This window comes from Rhamphochromis longiceps, linkage group LG8 (genome assembly GCF_057381845.1).
Source record: "Rhamphochromis longiceps isolate RC_006_pf linkage group LG8, R_longiceps_female_GT1.1, whole genome shotgun sequence".
In the NCBI taxonomy this organism is placed as follows: Eukaryota; Metazoa; Chordata; class Actinopteri; order Cichliformes; family Cichlidae; genus Rhamphochromis; species Rhamphochromis longiceps.
Genome location: NC_140564.1, coordinates 12,754,876 through 12,769,262, shown reverse-complemented (window position 1 = coordinate 12,769,262; position 14,387 = coordinate 12,754,876). Strand labels below are relative to the sequence as shown.

General features: G+C 40.0%; 2 protein-coding genes across 2 annotated transcripts; both read right to left on the bottom strand.

Annotated features, from left to right (window-relative positions):
* Positions 1 to 4,410: 4,410 nt before the first annotated feature.
* LOC146663167 (uncharacterized) lies at positions 4,411 to 6,388 on the bottom strand. The gene is made up of 4 exons (XM_085417360.1): positions 5,680 to 6,388; positions 5,223 to 5,381; positions 5,088 to 5,141; positions 4,411 to 4,658 (listed from the first exon to the last, which is right to left on the bottom strand). The coding sequence occupies exons 1-4, from the start codon at positions 6,239 to 6,241 to the stop codon at positions 4,411 to 4,413; spliced, it is 1,023 nt and encodes a 340-aa protein (XP_085273486.1). The 5' UTR covers positions 6,242 to 6,388.
* A 306-nt stretch (positions 6,389 to 6,694) lies between these two features.
* On the bottom strand, positions 6,695 to 11,258 carry LOC146663166 (uncharacterized). The gene is made up of 8 exons (XM_085417357.1): positions 11,156 to 11,258; positions 10,910 to 11,072; positions 10,604 to 10,796; positions 9,181 to 9,282; positions 8,243 to 8,314; positions 7,973 to 8,074; positions 7,038 to 7,109; positions 6,695 to 6,869 (listed from the first exon to the last, which is right to left on the bottom strand). The coding sequence occupies exons 1-8, from the start codon at positions 11,256 to 11,258 to the stop codon at positions 6,741 to 6,743; spliced, it is 936 nt and encodes a 311-aa protein (XP_085273483.1). The 3' UTR covers positions 6,695 to 6,740.
* Between the last annotated feature and the right edge of the window lie 3,129 nt (positions 11,259 to 14,387).

Below are 14,387 nucleotides of genomic sequence, written 5' to 3'. Positions count from 1 at the left end.
ACATAAACCATAAGACAGAACACAGACAAAGAAACCAAAGACTAGAAATGATAAATAATATAATAAACTCAAACCTCTGGGTCAATGACCCAGGCATCCTAACAATCATAGGTCGCTCGTCCTCTCTATATCCGGCTTTTTTGGACTGTCCAGGAGATCTCCTCCAACTATCTGCTTTTCCTGTTCCACCACCAGCATCTACACTCCTGGGTGATTAGTCACTATCGCCTACCTTCATTTCCTGGTCCGATCTGTGATGTTTCTTCAGGAAGTATAAGAGCCAAAAATGTATAATACTGGATGCCCAAGATTTTCCAATGAATTCTCCTCCTTTTTAAACAAATATCTCCTTACTGAAATAGTTTGATTATTATTTTGTAGTAAATGACACAAGACCTATTATTTTCCTTTGTTTGGCAAGAAGATATATACTTGATTCCCCATCCCAAGAGAATGAGACTTAAATCACCCGTAATGGCAGAGCTTTACTTACAGCAAGAAGGTTGGGATTTTGAATCTACCATCTGGCCTATGTTTTGTGTGGAGACTCCATGTTCTCCCCATGTTTATATGGGTTTTTTTCAGGTACTTCCTTCTACAGTCCAAAGGCTTGCACTTAGTGGACTTGGGTTAATTGGTGAGGGGTCAATTACTCCCTCACAGATCAGTATCTACTCCAGTTAATTCTGGTGTACCCCAAGGCTCTGTCCTGGGTCCTTTACTTTTTATCATCTATCTCCTACCCCTAGGTAATATTTTTAGGAAGCATAACATCCAGTTTCACTGCTATGCAGATGACACCCACCTCTACCTATCCTCCAAACCCACAGCTACTCTCCCACCCACATCCATTTCTGACTGTTTAAGTGACATCAAGGTCTGGTTTACACACAACTTTCTTAAACTTAATGGCAATAAAACAGAATTAATCTTAATAGGCACCAGATCAAAACTGACTACAGTTCCAACCAGTCTTTCGTTATACATTGATAACTCTGTTGTCACACCCTCCCCTCAGGTTAAGAGTCTTGGTGTCATCCTTGATAGCACTGTTCTTCACAGCACATATAAATAATATCATTCGGTCTTCCTACTTTCATCTCCGTAATATTAACCGTCTTCGTCCCTCACTCACACCACACAGTACCGCCATACTTATCAATGCTCTTGTCACATCTTGTCTGGATTACTGTAATTCTCTTCTCTATGGTTTACCTCATAAATCCCTCCATAAACTGCAGTTGGTTCAAAATACAGCTACTCGTATTATTTCCAGAACTAGATCCACTGAACATATAACACCTGTTCTTAAACAGCTCCTGGTTCACCTCCGGGTCAATTTCAAGATCCTGCTTCTCACTTTCAAAGCACTTCATAACCTTGCTCCTCCATATCTATCCGATCTTCTCCATACATACTCACCCCTTCGTACACTCCGCTCTTCTTCAGGTTCCCTTCTGTCAGTTCCACCTGCTCGCCTGACTACCATGGCACTCAGAGCCTTTAGTTGTTCTGCCCTGAGACTTTGGATGCACTTCCACTTGCTCTACGGACCACACACTGTCTCACCACTTTTAAATCACTACTCAAAACCCATCTGTTTAGAATTGCATACACCCGATCTGTCTTAGGCCATTTTTACCTTGCTCAGTGTTTATATTTGCTTTTATACTTTTATGACTGTTTCTGTCTAAATTTTATCTACCATGTTTGCTATATATACATTTTTCTAATGTTTTTTATGGTATTGTTTACGTGTTACTGTGACCTTGAGGGTCTGAAAGGCGCCTATAAATAAAATGTATTATTATTATTATTCTAACCTGTCCATACTGTAGGTGTGAATGTGACTGTAAATGGCCGTCTGTGTCTCTGTGTTAGCCCTATGACAAACTGGCGACCTACCTAGGGTGTACCCTACCTCTTGCCATCTGGCAGCTGGGATAGGCTCCAACACCCCCGTGACCCTCAACTGAATAAATAGAAGAAAATCAATGGATGACCCACTTTCAGAACTTTTCCTGGACAGAGCACAGGATCCTAAAATATTCAATATCTTGTTGCTGTCTAAGGGGAAATTTAACTATCACAGCCTCAGTAAAAACCTTTAAATATGAAAGACAGAATGGAATTCACAGGTGAAGACAATCAGGCTACACGAGAACAGCCTCATGCATTCTCCAGAGGAGCAGTTACCCAAGAAAAATCACTATTCATGTATTCATGGTTTTATGCTTTTAAAGGTCAAAATAGAATCTTTAACCTTTCATGTCTGTGAAAACATGCCTCCTACCATTTCTTAAACAAACTTCTTACAACCTACTACAATTTAAGATTTAGGAATTTTTGGGCAGAGATTCATTTTCCTTGTCTATATAATAATTATGAAAGCATGTGTGGGGAAAAAAAATATTTGAGCATCCCCACTGTCTGCCAAATCCACTCTGCCCATCAGAAACACATGGTATTTCCTATTACTTAAGGATCTTCTGCCAACATTTGGTCGACCATGAAGCCCTGCAGCTGTCACAGCTCACTTTAACAGATTCTTCATCACTAAGAGCTTTATTTATTTACCAGGGATTGTCTGAACATGGCATGATCCTTTGTGAAGCATTACAAAGTATCTCAGTAATGTAATCTGTTATGGTAGTAAATTCAGTAATTACATCACAGTTACTATTTGTCATAATATTCTAACAATGTTATATTATAATATTATTATATGAGCAGAAGCATCTGCATTTGCACAGATAATGTGCTAACACAGAACTAGCCAAGAACCCATAATGATGATAAAGATGAGTATGTGCTGACCCAGGCCCAGCAGCCATCTTTCCTACCTGTTCGTGTTTCTAAAGTAGAATTTTGTGTTGACCACTTTGAAATCTGTTTAGGCTGGTTTTCATCTCTGTTTTCTGCTGTCTGCTTTGTCTTCATACATAAAAACTAAATATGGTCTTATTCAAATTGCAGTGAATGTAGGATACAACTGTTCATTCATAAATGTTTCAGAATCATTCTCCAGTCATCCACAGCATCCTTGCATCACGCCTCAGTTACAGTACAGTCTGTACCTGGTTGTCTCTCCATCTGAGAGAGACTTCGCTCAACAGTGAGTCAATATTTTCTGCAAAGGCTATCGGTGGATCACAGAAGATCTGAAAAGATTGTAGCACTGCTGAAGGAGAGCATCTGTCAACTGCTGAAAAGCGGGACCATCACAGAGGAGCTCACATAGAGTTTTAAATTCTGTGTGATCACTAAAAAGTTAGAAATCGTCTTCTGCAAACGACACATTTATAGGATCTGACGTTAATGGTGATGAGCCTGAGTGTATGTGATGTGATCTGAATTCTTTTCAGTTCTGCAATCTTTAAGTCTCCAAACTCAAGACAGAAACATCAGTACATGATTCATACATGATGTAATCTCACTCTGCATTAGAAAACTGCTGATTAGACAGTAGCAGTTAAAAACCTGCCATTGCTATCATCATCTGTCAGCACTACATATTAAGTTGCCATGGAGAAGCCAGTCAAAAATGTAAATAGCTTTTGGCTTATGCAGAGAGGGCTAAATAATTTAGGACAGTTTGTATTCCCCCACCAGAAAACTGCACAATTGCTCTCTCACAAACTGCTCTCTCTCTCTGTTTTTTTACACACACACACACACACACGGGTCTATGTGGTATGGAGGGACTATACTACGTCAATCCGCCCGGTGGTGGTTTAAGTGGACTACCATTTTCAAAGGACTTAGAGCCAAGGGAGCGAGGTTAAAGTGTTCGAAAAAATCTGAAAAAAATTTGGGTCACTTCAGACCTCATACACTCCCTATAGAAGTCTAGATACACTGATACACATCAACCAGACTCTATTGTGTTTTCTGGAGACATTGTCCACTTGACAACAATGTGTTTTATGAGGTCCAAAAAAAACAATATTGGGTCTTTAAAGGGACAATGATGTAATATTTAAATAGCTCATCATTACCATGAATACACATCTGACAGGACACAGGATTACTGGAACATCATTTTATTAGTGTTCTTGGATCTGAACATTAATTTTAACCATAAATAAAAAAGAAATCTATGGACAAAAATGCCCACGCTTCCCACAGAAATATAAAAATATAGAAAACAGAAAAATTAAAAACATTTAAAATGAATTTTAATAGTCTAAAGGTAAATATTAAGGGGAGAAAATATGCATTTATAATTTTTTATTTTAAATATAACCTGTCAAAAAAAAAACCTAAATAAATTAAATGTAAAAATTATGAAATACAAACTACTTCTGTAATTAACAAGAACTTTTTTTTTTTCTTTAAACAGAACATCAGTGTTAACAACAATTGGCAATCTGACCAAGATGTAAAACCACATCTGGCTAAACAGTTATTTTAGTTCATTTTTTTCTGCCTTTTTGCAGTTAATCCTCTGTTTCTTACAAAATCTCGTATGTTTTGAACTGTTCTTCCTGCCAACACCGGATCTTCTACCAATTTGCAATGACTGCATTCATTTTTGGTGGCTAGTTTCCCTTCGTTTATGTGGTCTTTAAAATGCCTCATCACTGCAGCAACCTCAGCCTTGGACCACATGTTTTTGGGAGCTCTTCGGGAATTGTGGGATTGAGCAGCATTTTTCTCTGGAAGATATATAAAGTAGTAGTAGTTAAAACAAACAAAAAACCAAACAAAAAAAACAAAAAACATTTGGTGGTTAAAAGAATGGATGCTACCCTGTACTAACTTCTGAAATGTGTTGCTACCATCAATATCAAAACGAGCTAAAATTCTCTTTGAAAATTTATCAAATTTCTAAAATGAGACATTTAGTGTTCCGCTGTGAATAAAAGACTGAATAAAAAGTTGAATAAAAGTCTCTTGATGCATGCTCAATCATCCAGGTAAGTAAATCCCAAAACGTTGATTCTGTTAATCTGGACGTAGCGTTTTCAGTGGGAGAAACATTTTGTCACTCATCCAAGTGACTTTTTGCCACCACTCTGCAGTTTGCCATATGTTGCAAAGTGATGAAACAATAATAAGCTTAGAGAACCAACTGCACCCCTTACCTTCAGAGGGAGCAGCAGTCTCACTTGCTGCAGGCATTGTGAGTGGTCCTTCATCTGCTGATTACACAATTTGATTAAGTTTTAATATTTGTAACAAACATTTTATCCACAGAAACCAAGCTAGTGGTAACTTACCACAATCTACAGTGTCTTGGAGCTGCGCTGTGTTTGTGGAATCAGCTACTGCATGTACAGGCTCACTGGTGCCACACGCCAACATTGTGAGTGCTGTGTCATCATCATCTGATTCACTCTCACTGTCCTTTGTTTCAGCATCACTTAATGCAATTTCATCTGAGAAATTGTGGGAAAACCCCCCCAAAAAACCAAACACAAACCCCCCAAAAACCTCACATTAACAACGAGATATGACAAAATACAGAACAAATACTGGAAATTATAGTACATAGTTTTACTATTTAAGGCCACCACTCTGCAGTTTGCCAAATGTTGCAAAGTGATGAAACAATAGACTTCAAGAACCTTAAATCATGGACATTTAACAGAATGGTCTGTGCTTTTAGGTTTTAATTCTGTTGATAAAGCATAATATTCAACTACTGCCCTAATATTTGCTCCTTTCAATACAAACCTTCTATTTTGATCTCATCCAGTGATTTCCCCTGGATCTGGGAAAGTTGTCCTTTTTCCAGTGTTAAAAGCAGTTTGGAAATCTTGGCCAGCTGTGTTGTGGGAACTGGTAATCTGTAGAATTCGCGGTGAACGCGGATATCATGACCCAGGAAATCTGCAACCTGATCAAGTTCGTTGTTTTTCAAATTAAGGACTTGTGAGAGTGTGGCAACATGTTTTCTGAGCTGTGTCGATCTTAGATACTCAGGCTGCTTTGCTCCACACTGGTGTGCATGAACACGCAAGGAGTCCATTCCTCTGTAATGACTCATTGATCGGGGTCTTGCAAAGAGGTAGATATTAGTGGCACAAATACCACAGTCAGGCCTCCTACTAACCAGTAGTGACAGAGCATCCAGCATGCTTGGTGTTAGCAGAACTGGAACATTTCTGTCCCTTTTTCCCATTATTTCTATTCTACAGAAATAGTTACAGAGTCTCTGTTCCATTTCTGAGAGCCCCATGGCAACATCTGTGTGGAGTGCTGTTTTGTCTCTTTCAAGAAAACTTTTGAGGCGCATCTTTGAAACCTCTCCAGAACGTCTTCGGTTGAACACAATGATTTGTGAGAGTGTAACTTGTGCAAGTTGGGCATAATTCTGAGCTGTGGCTTCGTTCTCCAAGCTGCAAAAGGCACTTTCTGCAGATTTTTGAAGGTAGTGATGGAGAATCCGAACATCTTCTGCAAAGGGCAATGTTGATGGCTTGTTAAACTTTGCCTCACTCAATGTGTTCAAGGCACGGTGAGACACCATCTCAGACCATTTGGAGACATACAACTTCTTGAACGCATCAGTGGACTTGATTAGGGCTTCATCCTCTGTCATGAGGGCACGACAATGGATAATGTCAGACATTTTATGCAGTGTATGTCCCAGTTTCAGCGCAAGGCTTGGAGTTTTGTATGACAGTGTCTCTACAAGCCACGGTCCATGTAAATCACATCACACCCAGGTGACTGCCAAACACACACACACACAGCATCCATAAGGAATGATGATAGATTAAATTATTAGTTCATTAAGTGGTACACTGGATTATATTTACCCTTTCAGGCTCTGGATGTTTCAGGTCCAGATCATTGTTTGGAAAGCTGTTTGGTTGCGGCTTTAGGCAGCTCACAGTCTTCTGAATCTGGCTGGTCTCAGTCTTCGTGTGTAACAGATAGAGAATGAAGACAAAAGAACAGTAATCTGACAGTTACTAAAAATGCATCACTCAAGAGGATGAATAGACCATTTCACTATCGGCAAATAGCGTAAGGTACACATCGTGCATGAGAAACATTCATTAAAATCTGTCCTAGGTCAATGTTACCTCTTCAAACTCTTGCACTGAAGAAGAATGCATGGCTTCTGAGCCTTGCTGAGGCATTTCTTCATCAAGATCCTGCAACAAAGAAAAGATGGCACAAAGATTAGACCAAGTGCTCTTCTTGCAACTGTACTGGGCAGGCCTGTGCTTCTGTTTTTAATTTGCATGTGTGTGTGTGTGTGGGGGGGGGGGGCTTTCCACTCAAGAAATGTTTTCTTCTGAAAAAAATACTGGCTACAATAGTTAACAACTGATTCCTTTGCAATCATCCATCCTCTTCCACTTATCCTTATCAGGATTGTGGGGTAGCAGTTTTGGGGCCTATACCAGCTACCATAGAGCAGTACAACCTGGACAGATCACCAGTCTAACATGGAAGGACAAGCATTTGCATTCACACCAAAGGGCAGTTTTGAATCACCAGTTAACCTAACCCCATAAGCTACATCTTTGGACTGTGGGAAGAAGCCAGAGTACACAGCGAGAGAGCCCATGCACTAAAGCAGTAAAAAGTGCCTAAAACAAGTTAAGAAGTTGTATAGTACTATCTATCTTAATGTTCAAGCCTGAGTTTCAAACCACATAGAAACAAAGCACATGCAGTCAGTTCTGCATGCTGTAGGTCAAACTGTCAAGAAATACGAGAAGACCCCTCCTAAAACCAGAGTGATGTCACCATGAAGCAAACTTTGACGGAGTCTCCCAATAACAGTGTGGTCCTCCTAAGTCACATTTGGGTGGTACACACACACACACACACACACACAGATGTTATCCAGACTTGCACTTTGAAACAATGAAAAGGACCTACAAGCCACAGTCCATGTAAATCACATCACACCCAGGTGACTGCCAAACACACACACACACAGCATCCATAAGGAATGATGATAGATTAAATTATTAGTTCATTAAGTGGTACACTGGATTATATTTACCCTTTCAGGCTCTGGATGTTTCAGGTCCAGATCATTGTTTGGAAAGCTGTTTGGTTGCGGCTTTAGGCAGCTCACAGTCTTCTGAATCTGGCTGGTCTCAGTCTTCGTGTGTAACAGATAGAGAATGAAGACAAAAGAACAGTAATCTGACAGTTACTAAAAATGCATCACTCAAGAGGATGAATAGACCATTTCACTATCGGCAAATAGCGTAAGGTACACATCGTGCATGAGAAACATTCATTAAAATCTGTCCTAGGTCAATGTTACCTCTTCAAACTCTTGCACTGAAGAAGAATGCATGGCTTCTGAGCCTTGCTGAGGCATTTCTTCATCAAGATCCTGCAACAAAGAAAAGATGGCACAAAGATTAGACCAAGTGCTCTTCTTGCAACTGTACTGGGCAGGCCTGTGCTTCTGTTTTTAATTTGCATGTGTGTGTGTGTGTGGGGGGGGGGCTTTCCACTCAAATGTTTTCTTCTGAAAAAAATACTGGCTACAATAGTTAACAACTGATTCCTTTGCAATCATCCATCCTCTTCCACTTATCCTTATCAGGATTGTGGGGTAGCAGTTTTGGGGCCTATACCAGCTACCATAGGGCAGTACAACCTGGACAGATCACCAGTCTAACATGGAAGGACAAGCATTTGCATTCACACCAAAGGGCAGTTTTGAATCACCAGTTAACCTAACCCCATAAGCTACATCTTTGGACTGTGGGAAGAAGCCAGAGTACACAGCGAGAGAGCCCATGCACTAAAGCAGTAAAAAGTGCCTAAAACAAGTTAAGAAGTTGTATAGTACTATCTATCTTAATGTTCAAGCCTGAGTTTCAAAAAATTTCAACATAGAAACAAAGCACATGCAGTCAGTTCTGCATGCTGTAGGTCAAACTGTCAAGACATACGAGAAGACCCCTCCTAAAACCAGAGTGATGTCACCATGAAGCAAACTTTGACGGAGTCCCCCAATAACAGTGTGGTCCTCCTAAGTCACATTTGGGTGGTTAACACACACACACACACACACACTCAGATGTTATCCAGACTTGCACTTTGAAACAATGAAAAGGACCTACAAGCCACGGTCCATGTAAATCACATCACACCCAGGTGACTGCCAAACACACACACACACAGCATCCATAAAGAATGATGATAGATTAAATTATTAGTTCATTAAGTGGTACACTGGATTATATTTACCCTTTCAGGCTCTGGATGTTTCAGGTCCAGATCATTGTTTGGAAAGCTGTTTGGTTGCGGCTTTAGGCAGCTCACAGTCTTCTGAATCTGGCTGGTCTCAGTCTTCGTGTGTAACAGATAGAAAATGAATATACAGTGCATTTTTGAAGAGGCTTTTGAAACATTAAATAAACTGTATGAGAAAGATAAGTTTCAAGCTATTGTCTTTAAAATATTCACTGTCATGTATAGAGAATTTAAGGCCCTATGATTAAGAGACAAATAGTCAGTGTGATTTCTTTATTTTTTAAGCCATTGCTAAAGGAGTAAAACAATCACCTGTAGCAGCAACGAACTGTCACTAGGGCCCATTTATCTTCGAGGGACAAAATTTAAAATGAATCTAACTAAAGAGGCTACACAGCAAAATCTCCAGTGTTAAATTAACACTAGAGAGTGTCTATATGGGTCCACACAACACTGTTGAGTGTTGAATTAACACTTTTGACAGTGTTATATGTTTAAAAGTAACCTAGTCAGTTTTGAAGATTAACAAAGACTAACACTGAGCAGTGCTGATTTTCTAACACTGGAATATTTCTAACATTTTGAGTTATTTTCCAGTGTTAGAAAATCAGCACTGCTCAGTGTTAGCCATTGTTAATCTTCAAAACTGACTAGGTTACTTTTAAACATATAACACTGTCAAAAGTGTTAATTTAACACTCAACAGTGTTGTATTTAACACTCAGAGGTGTGGACCCTTATAGACACTCTCCAGTGTTAATTTAACACTGGAGATTTTGCTGTGTAGAATCACATTAAACATCAATCACTGTTAAAATTTAGAAACCGAAAGCCATTTTTTATTTCTGCATACCTGCTGATATTTTTTTAGTGCTTTTAGAGGGCTTTGATGTGGCAGCCATCACAATTGCCTGTTTTCCATTAGTACCTACCCCTGTTTTTCCAGTAGGTTATAGTACCATGTAGTTTTTCAGTAACTACTGCACCAAGGTTCCAAGTGATCCAAAGTGATCAGAAAATTTGACATAGACTGAATGCCACCAGGTGGCTGGTCAATGGTGTCACTTGATAAGTTATGAGTGCGCCTCCTTCGTGAAAATCCAAGCCATCATTTTTGAAACTCTGAAATGTTTGAAATAGCGACCAAAATTAACAGCGTGATCCCTGAATTGAACACTAAAGTATAGACTGAGCAGCAGGCATTTTGTCACCTTGACGTCCATGCTTGCTGTGGCATTTATATCACTGGATGCTCGGCTGCATTGCTATAGTTACCCCAGGCACAGTAGGTGATACTCAATTTCAGTGAAAAACTAGATGCCCTAAGTCACGTTAAGCCAATTTGAGTAGGTACAAATGTAAAAATGGCTTAGGGTATGCAATTTATCAGTTCCAAAAAGTACAATTGTAGAAATACCTTGCATCTCCAGAGCCAATCCGAGTCACCATAATTATAGTCTATTTCTTCACCTGGACTTATGTCTCTGCTTGCAAATAAGCATAGATGGGGCTTTCCATTGATATTTAATATTTTCATCTTAGCACTTGGACTGATGTGGTTGTCGTTGACAAGTCTGCCTAATGACCCATCTTCTTGAGATGCATCCACACTGTGGGGTTAGGCAAAAAAGTATTAGCTTAACTAGTTAGGAAGCTTTTTTTTCATAAATCAAAAGCAATGTGTAATTTAATCTTAATCAAACTACACTGATATAATACGCACCACCAGAGTTTTCCATCAAACTTGAATTCAAACATGAACACCTTCAGGCTGTCATGATAAACTCTGTGTCTCCGCTCACATTCTTCTTTTGTTATGAGTTTACCTCTGTATTCCAAAAGAAAGTCTCCTTTTTGGAATGGAACAGTCGTGAAAATGCCCCGACCTGAATTGCAGAGGCATACCAAGTGAGTGACAAAAGACAAAGTGACAAACTTCAAATCTAATCCAAACTAAAGACCAACTTACCTTTGAAGGCATTTATGTAGTGGATATCAAGTCCCAGTTTGTCCCTTCCAGCAGAAACATGACAGACTGCATCCTCCCGTGGAGGAATGAGTCTCCTTCGCATGTTCTCCTGTACGTTTTGATTGGCTGTATTACCAAAGCATATAAAGTATTACGATTATCGTCATCATTGTCATCATCATCAGTAGTAGCAGAACTAGCAGTAGTGTAGTTTACAGCATAAACACAGCTGACTTATTCATAGTGCTAATTTATGCCTTCTTTTAAAATGTTAAAGGCCTAGTACTCAAAATGGCGACATGTGACATTTCTGTAATGGCGACTGCAGAGAGTGATACAAGTACTGAGAAAGCTTAGGCATCAAAACTGTAAGAAGTTTTTTCTTCAGGCATATAAATAAATACACGACTAAATACACTTATACCCTTGCTTTTATTTTAGGGCTGTCAGCAGAATGGACAGACATTGGACAAACTGCCCGAAATTAGCTAACAGCGACATCAGGGATTTTGACTCAGACTGCGCTGGTTTAATTGTTAATCGCGTTAGTCGCGATGTCGGCATTAACACGTTTAAGCCACAATAATGCTTTAACACCGAGTAAATCCTAACACGGGTTAGCCCGCTTTATCGCGTTGACGCGGTTAGTCGTCAGCCCTATTTTATTTACTCAATGACAAACGCTGGGGCCGTTTTACTTCTTCAAAGACTCACTAACAGTCCATAAAGCATAAATTAAACCAGTTTAATATAGGCCTGTGCACCTATAATTTCATATAGTATTAAAGTCATGGTGCATTTTACATTAAAAAAGGCTTACCTTTGTGTTTTTAATCCGTCTTCGTATTGCCGTCGACATACACTTGTTAAAGGGCACGCGCGCGAAAGTTGTGGCGCCGTTTCCTGTAGGTACCGCCTATATATATAGCCTACCAATCACAATGACTTCCGGCCGTGTGTATTGAAAATGTGTATTAAATTGCAGTACCTACACACATCCACTCTAACTCGAAACGTCGCTGTGCAATACACTGGAATACACAAAAATCAGGTGAGGGGTATAGGTGGACTTTTAAGAAAATCAGAAAATCTTTTAATTATAGTTTAATAAATGAATTTACACTACAGTTTAAGCAAATACAGGTCAAAAGATAAATAATGACCTCATAAGAAGTAGAAAAAATTATTATTTAGACACTTAAAAATGCATTTACAAGTCATGTTTTAGGGGGACACATGAATACACAGCAAAAAGTCGAAATGTCCCCGGAGCCCAGGTACAGCGCAGGTCAAATGTCAATCCATACCACATAGACGCACTCACACACACACACACACACACACACACACACACACACACACACACACACACACACACACACACACAAATAATAGGATATAGTAACAATGGTATCAATAGCATCATTCTAGCACCACAGACATCAACAGCAGCAGTCAGAGTTCAGGGTAACAGACACCTTTACCCTAAACACACACTGTCTACTTCAAACTACAAAACTTATTCAGCCTTGCTAAAGTAACACAAAGACAAGTGTTCTGCCTGTATCCATGTAACAAAAGAGAGGCCCACTCACCGCAGGTCCTCACAGTCTGGCTGAATGGCTTACTGTAAAACAAGCACACTCATACATTTCCTCCTTGTAACTAGGGATGGGGTTCTGACATAAACGGTAGTAACCAGAACAAAAAGCAGCGCACATTTCGGTGCTTTATTTCGGTGCTTTTTCTTTCCTGAGATGTCATACACTTTGGATTCTAGCCAATCATTTTACCTTTCTAAGGATAGTAGGCGGGCCCAGGTACGTACGTTCTTTTAGAGCAGAGCTACAGATTAAAAATGCCCAAGCGGTCAAAAGTCTGGCTGTACTTCACAGCAAAAGATGCAAACTCAGCAGCCTGCAACAAGTGCTTTAAGGTGATACTGTGCAAAGGAGGTAACACCTCAAATCTGATGAAACACCTGGCGACGCATAGCGTTTTTTTTAAGAGCCGAGAAATGCACCGTATTCGATAGCTTGCTGCGAGACCTCACACCGAGTGCGGGTGTGGTGCCTGTTATCAGACCCGAAGTTAGCAACATCCCCCAAGAACCCGAAGAGTAGAGTCCTGGCCCGTAGCCCTGTCAGTGTAGCAGAAATGATGAGGATGATGATGGCAGCAGCAGCCGTTCTTCTCTGCGTGAGTAGCTTAATGTTGTTCGTGTGTAATTTATGTTGAGTAGGCTAACCACGTTATTAAATTAATGCACGTAAGGTGAACTAGCAAACACCGTCGTAGTTACATGCGGCTGTCTCCTTGTTTGATGGCAGATACTCCCTTCATCCTGGCAAAAAAGGCTAAAATGACCAAAGAAAAGTGGAAAACGGCTAAACATGAGAGGTTTTTGGACAAGGTTTGTGTTTTTTCCATTGTTTAAGCACTGCTTCCAGCCAAGAGTGATACCATATATGCCCTATAGCTGCAGAAAAGGCTAACTTTGTTATCTTTTTATAAAATAAAATAAAATAAAAAACAGCAAAAAATTAGAGTTTTTAGGACAAGTTTGTGTTTTCCATTCTTTAAGCACCGTTTCGAGCCCGGTGGCGCCAGTGTCCGGCAGCCTCGCCTCTGTCAGTGCGCCCCAGGGCAGCTGTGGCTACAATGTAGCTTGCCATCGCCAGTGTGTGAATGTGTGTGTGAATGACTGAATGTAGTGTGAAGCGCTTTGGGGTCCTTAGGGACTAGAAAAGCGCTATACAAATGCAGGCCATTTAAGCACCGGCACCGTTTCAAAAGTACCAGTTTGGCACCGGTATCGGATAAAACCTAAACAATACCCATCCCTACTTGTAACCTGTCTTTGTCTCCCTCCGTCTTCTGAGCACCATTTTTATTTGCTTTGCTTGCTGAACAGAGACTATACCACTTCATTCATAAAGCACTTTTAAAAACAACAACAGGACTGACCAAAGTGCTACACAATTACACCAAGGATAAAAGGACACTAAAGAGCTCAACAATAAAGGAGTGCATAAAAAGTCATTTAAAATCACTGCCAAAGTCTTGGACTGGGTTGAAGGCCGGATAGTAAGAGCGGGTTTTTAAATAAGATAAAAAATGTCAAGGAGTCTGGCTGGCGTGCCATGGCAATTTTGGAGCCGTATCTGTGACAGCGCCATAACCTCTGAGTTTGTGTTGCGTCTTTGGAACGAGTAAAAGAATCTGCTCTGCT